This window comes from Gymnoscopelus microlampas (assembly GCF_963454915.1).
Source record: "Gymnoscopelus microlampas genome assembly, chromosome: 2".
NCBI lineage: Eukaryota > Metazoa > Chordata > Actinopteri > Myctophiformes > Myctophidae > Gymnoscopelus > Gymnoscopelus microlampas.
In genome coordinates, this window is record NC_139939.1 from 15,023,835 (window position 1) to 15,032,077 (window position 8,243).

An 8,243-nucleotide genomic window follows, 5' to 3' on the forward strand; every position below is an offset into this window, starting at 1 on the left:
AAGTGAAGCAGAAACATACATGTTTAATGTGGCTAGTATTTCAAACAATACTACATGTATTTTCTTTATTATGTTTTGTGATTGGAAACTGATGGCAGAGAGAGAGAGGAGAAAGTTATGACATTCGGATTTGAACTCGGGACCTTAAGACTCACAAGGAGCACTAGTGTGTGTGTGTGTGTGTGTGTGTGTGTGTGTGTGTGTGTGTGTGTGTGTGTGTGTGTGTGTGTGTGTGTGTGTGTGTGTGTGTGTGTGTGTGTGTGTGTGTGTGTGTGTGTGTGTCTGTGCGTGCGTGCGTGCGTGCGTGCGTGCGTGCGTGCGTGCGTGTGTGTGTGTGTGTGTGTGTGTCTGTGTGTGCGTGCGTGCGTGCGTGCGTGCGTGCGTGCGTGTGTGTGTGTGTGTGTGTGTGTGTGTGTGTGTGTGTGTGTACACATGTATGTATTAATTAGACAGATGACAAGTAAAGAAGAAACATACAGGTTCAATGTGGTTCAAGGTTCAAACACGCACACACGCACGCACGCACGAAAACTTTAGTTACTAGTTACTTTGTTGATTTTGATTATTATTACAAAACATAGCCCTACCCACTTCAGCCCCATATACATTTCGGCCCTTTGAAAATAGCCGATCTACAAGCTCACAATATGTCGCGATGGAACGCATTGTGAGCTTGTAGATCTGCTATTTTTTATACATTTGAAAAGACATTGTGAAAAGGGACCTTTTGCATAATGAGTACTTTCTACTTTTGTTATTTTAAGTACATTTTGATACCAATACTTTTGTACTTTTACTCAAATACATTTTAAATTCCGGACTTTTACTTGTAAAAGAGTATTTCTACATTGCAGTATTGATACTTTTACTGAAGTAAAACATTTGAGTACTTTTTACACCACTGGTGATTTCCTTGCAGAAATCACTTGAAGGCTCATTCACTACGCGACATCGCCAGCAGGGAGCAGACATTCTCTTTCAAATAGTGGAAGTCAGTGTTGCCATGTCCGCTTATTATAAGCGACCTTGGGCTTGTTTTTTCTGTAAAGGAGCTTGTAAATATTGGTAGTTTGCGGGTTGCGTTTTTTTGGGCTTGTTTCTAAAATGTAGTTGCTTACTATATAGATGTAGTGGCTTGTTTCCTAGTGTTGTTTAAACCAGAGTTTCTCAAACATTTTCATGTCAAGGAACCTCAAAGTATATACATTTTTCTGCGGCCCACCAGCTGAACATATTTTAAGCTAGGGACCCACCTAGCTCCGACGGAACCTCTCCCTCCGCTGTATAGCTCCGAGCTATACAGCGTACAGCGGAGGGAGAGGTTCCGTAGGGGCTAGGGACCCACCATGATACAAGCTTTGTGTTGTTACGTTTTTAAAATATTCAAAATGTTTCACATTCAAAGATTTTTTTTGAAAATAGCCGATGGTTTAAACTGTGCTCATAGCCTAGTCCTAGTCGCTTCTTTTGGGCTCGTTTTTATAGACATGGCTGCTTGTTTGTCTCGCAAAACCTGGCAACACTGGTGGAAGTTTTCTAAACAGGATATGGAAAATGTTACTATTCCTGCCTTGTTGTGCCTCACATGAGCCCATCGGAGAAGCCTTTATGTACATTATGACACATCTATAGCACATTTTAAACGCTTTACCCTGTAGATACCAACCTTCTCCACCTCTAGTCATAGGCTCCAGATACAGTATGTTTCCAGGTGGTCGTTGTAAAGGCAGAGACAGTGTGCAGACTGTGCACACAGTGCTGCTGTGTGTGTTGTGTGTGTTGGTAACGTCATGTGTGTGTTGGGGTGGGCATCATGACCATGATGACTTTGAGAAGGTATTGTAATGGAAATTCGATTTATGTTTAGTGTATAATTATTGATTTACTAGTATTGATTGTTCATTATTCCTCTTATTTGAGTATTACCTTATACTGAATGACTGGATTTAGAATTATTGCAATTATAAACCACACTTTGTTATGATTATGTCTGAATGGGGTGCCCTAGCAGGGCATGTAAACTAGGAAGTTAAAGAGCCATCTGCATTAGTGTTCACTGGGAAAGGAGAACTGCCTAGCCAAAGTACTGCATCAGGGTAGTCTGATTACATTTGTATCCTTGGGGTTAAAGGGATAGTTCACCCCCCAAAAAATGTGGGTGATTTTGTTTCCTATCTATTAGTCACCCCATGGAGAATTTATGGATATTGTTTTTTAGTTGTTGTCGCATTCCTAAGCCAATAATTCGATGACTAGTGGACCGGTAGGCAGCGGTTCCGGTAGGAGACACTAAAGTAGACTATTGTGTCTCCTACCGGAACCGCTGCCGGTCATCAAATTATTGGCTTAGGAATGCGACAAAAACTAAAACAATATCCATGAATTCAAGTCTCCATGGAGTGACTAATCGATAGAAGAAAAGTCATTTTGGGGGTGTACTATCCCTTTAACCTTTCATTCCCCTGGAACTATTAGGTTTTCACCAACACTGGGAGACATTTCAACACTTGAAATGTCTATTCTCATTTCAATCCCTTACTCTCGTTTTATTATATCATTGTCAATTGTTGTGTCAAATAAATCTACTAAAGACATTTAGTTGCCAATAGGCTCTATGCACAGCAGCCATATTATCACTTTCTTCACAGGAAGTGAATACTAATGAAGGCTCTGTTCCAGAGCCTTCATTAGTATGATACTAATGAAGGCTCTGTTCCATAGTGTAGCACAGTGGTTTCCACGACCCCCATAACTCTGAGAGCGTACAAATGGAACCAAATGGACCCTTACGGGTCCATTTGGTTCCATTTGTACGCTCTCAGAGTTACACACCCATAAAGGGCCATTTGGAAGCCTATGAGGGTCCCTGGACCCCAACTGTAGACCCACTGGTGTAACAGAGTGTTTCCAGGGAGCCAACATGCAACAATACCAGCAACCCTGACTCTGTTTGACCAGAATGGAACAGAGCCTTCATTAGTATCATTGGTAACACCTGTGAATGTCTTCATAATATGGCTGCTGTGAATAGAGCCTATTCTTCATTCTCTCACTGAGGAAATATATCGTTTCCTCAACAGGTGTCAGAATCCGACGGTCTGATCCAGAGACTCAGAGCAGCTCTGTCCAACCTGGACGAGGAAGCCAAGAGCTACCTGGGCAAGGTGGCCGGGGAGCAGACTGTCATCTCTGTGCAGAAGGTGAGATACCGCCACCAGTGGTAGAAAAAAGTAGTCATTTTTTTTACTTAAGTAAAAGTATCAATACTGCAATGTAGAAATACTCTGTTAGGGCGCAGTCCCACCAAAACATGGTTGGCCGCTGTTCAACGCAGGTTGTGCGCGGCCACAGTTTTTTGCAGCCAGCGCATTCTAAATAAACGGAGTGACCCACCTGTCAGGCTGTCACTCACTTTCAGGACCCTCCCATGCAACAGCTACAACCAGTTGCTCTATCGCAAACACCATGTGGCTTCCTGAGGCTTGGGACGGTCCGCCTTCGACTCACCCAATTGGACAGAGGGTGAAAAGCAGCATAGAGCGCATAAACGCAAGATGTGCGCGACAAGCGTAAAGATGCGCTCTTGCGTGAATCCACGCATTTACATTGACAAAGCATTGGCATATTCCGCCCCATAGGTAAAATAAAAGTGCGGTGGGACCGCGCCCTTACAAGTAAAAGTCCGGCATTTGAAATTGAGTAAAAGTACAAAAGTATTGGTAAAATGTATTCAAAAGTAGAAAGTACTCATTATGCAGAAGGTCCCATTTAACAAGTTTTCAAATATATACAAATCTGTGAGCTTGTAGATCCGCTTTTCAAACAGCCAAAGTTTAAATAGGGCTGCAGTAGTTAATGTGTGTTTTGTAATAATAATCAAAATCTACAAAGTAACTAAAGTTTTTAAGTAATTGTAGTGAAGTGAAAAAAAAGTAGTGGCCGTCGCGCGGGGCCATATTTACAGTAGCTCGCCCATTCGGTCCATTCGTTGGTGGGTCGCGCTCCCATAGGCATGCAAATGTTTGCGACAAGTTGTCGCAAACATTTTTGTTTGGGGAAGGGAGGGGCGTGCTTGATTCGGGTTCAACACCCAGGAGCGTACACATAATTCGGCGCCTGTGGTGTGCATTAACATGTGATAACATTTTCTTATCTCTAGGTTCCCAATTGACTAAAATCCCCATTGTTGATTTTACTCTTGAGAGTGTACACGTGTGACCAATCGCACACTCTTGAGTTACAGACTTGTAAGGCTCCATTTGGTTTCTCTCTATCAATCATTTAGCTGGGGACCCCCTGTAACTGCCCCAAACCACCAAACCCCACTTTGAGAACCACTGTGTTATAGGCACTGGAAAAAGTACTGACTGAGAGTTTTAAGTAAAAGTAGCAATACCACAATATAGAAATACTCTGTTACAAAGTACCGATTACAGTACTCATTATGCAGAATGGCCCATTTCACAATCATATTGGATTGTAATTAGCAATGCATTCATGTGTTTACCACTGTTGCAGCTGGTAGGTGGGGCTGTTTAATTATGTGTTGCTGGGTAGATTAACCGAAAATAATACATCATTTATCACTTAATGAATGTTTGTTTTGTATTAATGTAAATATGCAAAGTACAGTACGTGAACTTGCACTGTACTGTACAAGCACACAACATGTCACTATGCAACGCATTCCGGCTATTTTCGAATAGCAGAAAAATAAAATGGGGCGAAAGTGTTTAAACTGTTCCTCATTTTGCTGGGGACCCGCGGACCCCTGGGGGTCCCCGGACCCCACTTTGAGAACAAGTGTAGTAGTCTATTCTGTACAGAGACTAATAACTAATCCAGAGTAAACAGCTGCCAAATCTAATTCTATCCCACACTAATGCACACATGTAAACTCTTTATTCTTTCTCTCTCTTCTTTCGACACACTCAACCTCCCCTGGTACTCTCTCTACCTCCAGGCGTTCTCTCAGGTCCTGGGCGTGTTCGCTGCAGGAGTGGCCAGCGGCGTTAATGTCCTGGCCGAGTACCTGGCACACTTCCTCCACGCTGCTGGACTAGATGGTAATCTAGATGGTGAAGGTTAGCCTACTTTATGGCATGGTGTGTCGCTTGACTCGCTTCGCTTGCCAAATAAAAACAGATCCATAATGCTAAACAACGTGTCACACCACTGCTGCTGAATTGAGAAAGGCATGTTCACGTCAATTTAGGGCTGGGCAATTAACTGAAAATATAATCGAAACCGATATTTAGAACCAATAAAGGACTTGTTCTTGTTCATGTAGGTTAATCGAATAATCGAGATGATGATGGCTGTGTGGCGGTCTATGTTGTCAAGACTAGAGTCTGAAGGATGCAAGATTTTTTGGTTCGATGAGCTCCCGATTTTGGAGAGTCCTACTCCGCCGATTACGAACATATTGACCGATATTTTGTACAAAAAAAAGGAAATAAAGTGCGTCGATTTAAATGAATACATTTAGATCTAAATAGAATTTGGGCTCAGTGCTTGTTCAGCCTGATGGTTGACAGCTGGGCACTGTTCCATAGTGTGGTGGGATGGCCTTTGGTACATGGGTATGACCACACCACCTCATATGTATCCACCGTCTAAGGTGTTACTGTCCCATTTGAGGTCCAAGCTTGTGAGCTTGTAGATATAATATTTCGGCTATTTTTGGTTATTACGTTATTTTAAGGTGAAAGAGCATTTGAAGTGGTCAAACTAGCAATAGAGTAGATTAAATAAAGAGTGTTTGAAAATACTAGCCTGGAAACCAAAATTTGTTTTTGTTTTAATCCATGAAAACACCCGAAAATGAATGACCTTTTAGTATTCCTCATCTGTATGCAGAGCATTATCCAGACAAATAACACTCTTGAGACGACAGGGTATTGTACAGTATATCTATGTTTCTATGAGTTCTCACTAAGGGCTGGTGAAATCTTATAGGCCAACTAGTAACTAATGTCGATGTAGCGAGGCCTGTGGGGCAAGAGAACACCCTGTAAACAAAAGATCTACTGTATATTACAATGGATTATCAATGGTAGGTAGGCGTACGGTATCATGTGATCATCAGTCTGGGTACTCAAGCAACATGGAACTAGAAGGCTTTGTTCTGGTTTGGAGTGTAAGTTATATTTTTGGGCGGGGGTTAAAATATGTTAAATAGCTCCATATTCCGAGCAATCATTGCTTACAGAGTGTTTGTCCAGTGACAGGGTTCTCCCTGTCTTAACCAACTCTTTAGTAAACAGACATTATTTTTTCCGGTCGGGATAACAATTTCATCCAATCAGGAGAGAGAACTCATGCAGGATACAGGATGAACAAGTGAAATAGGAAGTGATATAATACATAAACAAACAAAAAAACAGCCAAAATTGGAACTGGAACACAAAAATGATCTCTGTGAGAGTTCTCTGTCCTGATTGGATAACATTGGTATCCTGACCTGAATATGTATTTTCTGTTCATATCACTTGCACCACCTTTAATGTTAACAAATGATGTACCGTACTCTATACAGAAAAGTATGTAAAAAAGTCTGACTTTGATTTCTCCCACTTTGTCGCTTCCAGTGTCCCTCCCCTTTGACCACGTCACCCCGGAGGGCGTGATCTTCGTGGGCCAGTGGGTGGCATTGGCCCTCGTAGGCTACTGGCTGATCTCTCTGGCCTTCCGATTCGTGGCGTCCACCGTGAGGCGGGCCCTGTGGCTGCTGAAGCTGGGCGTGGCGTTGGCCATGTTCGGGCTGATCCTGAGCGACCGCAGCGTGGGCACGGAGACCATGGCGGTCCGCCTGGCCGCCCTGGTGTGCGTGTGCGTGCTGCTGGGCATCGGGCCGTCTTCCTCTTCTTCTTCTTCGCAGAGCAGCGCAACGGGACTCCTTGATAAGACCGCCCACCTGGAAGAGACCGTGAGGATTCTGGAGAAACGAGTGAAAGAGATGGAGAGGTGGAGGCGGATAGACGAGTGAGAGATGGAGCGGGAGCTTGTATCCCTCTTGCACCGGTGGATTTAGCAAATCACACCCCCCCGTCTCTTTCATTGGTCATTGGTTATGCCACTGTTTGTCAGTGTCATGTCCGGGAACCATCAGGGGCTCAAATGGATTGTAATGGGTCTGTCACTTTGAGAGTGTACAAATGACTTTGTTTGTACACTCTCAGAGTTCTATTAAAGGTAGTGTAGTGCAAGTGATATTTTTTGGTTAAAGCTAAACGCCTTTTATTAACAAGTTACAGCTCTATATTCTGATAGCAATCATTGCTCTAGAGTGTGTTCAGTAACAGGGGTCTCCCCGTCCCTCCAGCTCTTAATAAATAGAGAATATGTTTTCAGGTGGGTTGCCAATTTCAGCCAATCAGGAGAGAGTACCCATTTATCAGCTTCAATTTTATGTTTCCAGTTCCAATATGTCTGCTTGCTTCTTTCTGTCATTACTTAGAATTTCACTTATTCATACTATGTATGAGTTCTCTCTCCTGTGTGGATAAAATCGGTATCCCGACCTAAAATGCGTTTTCTGTTCACTAGAGTTGGAAAGAGAGGGAGACCCCTGAACAAACAATAAAGCAATGATTGCTATCAGAATATAACACACTTATTTTAACAAAAACATATCACTTACTGCACTTTTAACACATAGGATTTTACAGTGTAGATTTTGGTTTCAGAAATTAATATTTTTTGTATCAAATGGGGGTCCGTGGCCTAATGCATATCAATCTGGGGGTCCTACAAATTAAAGGTTGAGAATCACAGGGCTACGATGGCCTCCATTTGGCTGAGTGGAAGTGATGTGCGCCTGCCTGCAGCCAGTCTGTTAACATTATGTACTGTAGCGGGGTCATCCCTATGTTCCCCACTTACCTTAGGGTTAGGTAAGCGAGGAACATAGAACCCGGGGAAATTAGAACCTGGGGAACATAGATATGTTCGTAGCTAGCTCGCTAACGTTAGCTAGCCTAACATGTACTGTACGTCATTGTCATACTATGTGCAATCTAAAAAAACGGATGATTAACTATTCCGTCCACCTCGGCTTGCCAACTCGGGACATGGGCTGTTCAGTGTGGGCACTCAGTCGGGCACGCCTCACGAGTAGGGGTCCAACAGCTAATCAAACTAATCAAATTGAATATGAAAATTATTCGATAATCGATTTGAATAAGAATAGTCGATGGCGGGGGAATTAAAGTTTTCTTCTTTCAAATTATTGAAAAAATGGC

At 42.8% G+C, this 8,243-nt stretch overlaps 1 protein-coding gene across 2 annotated transcripts; it reads left to right on the forward strand.

The window, feature by feature from the left end:
• Nucleotides 1-1,548: 1,548 nt before the first annotated feature.
• Nucleotides 1,549-8,017, forward strand: tmem109 (transmembrane protein 109). Of its 2 annotated transcripts, none has more exons than XM_084077949.1 (4): nt 1,549-1,836; nt 3,081-3,200; nt 4,964-5,084; nt 6,591-8,017. In XM_084077949.1, exons 1-4 carry the CDS (start codon nt 1,702-1,704, stop codon nt 6,986-6,988), a joined length of 774 nt encoding a protein of 257 aa, XP_083934075.1. In that variant the 5' UTR covers nt 1,549-1,701; the 3' UTR covers nt 6,989-8,017. The 2 variants fall into 2 exon arrangements, with proteins under 2 accessions (XP_083934075.1, XP_083934076.1); XM_084077950.1 differs by having other exon boundaries at nt 4,964-5,066.
• The last annotated feature ends 226 nt before the right edge of the window (nt 8,018-8,243 follow it).

Excerpts from the sequence above, each read along its gene's own strand:
- tmem109 (XM_084077949.1), top strand. The coding sequence starts at position 1,702 with ATGTTTCCAGGTGGTCGTTGTAAAGGCAGAGACAGTGTGCAGACTGTG. Across the intron at positions 1,837-3,080 it reads ACCATGATGACTTTGAGAAG|GTGTCAGAATCCGACGGTCT; the intron begins GTATTGTAATGG and ends TTTCCTCAACAG. Across the intron at positions 3,201-4,963 it reads CTGTCATCTCTGTGCAGAAG|GCGTTCTCTCAGGTCCTGGG; the intron begins GTGAGATACCGC and ends CTCTACCTCCAG.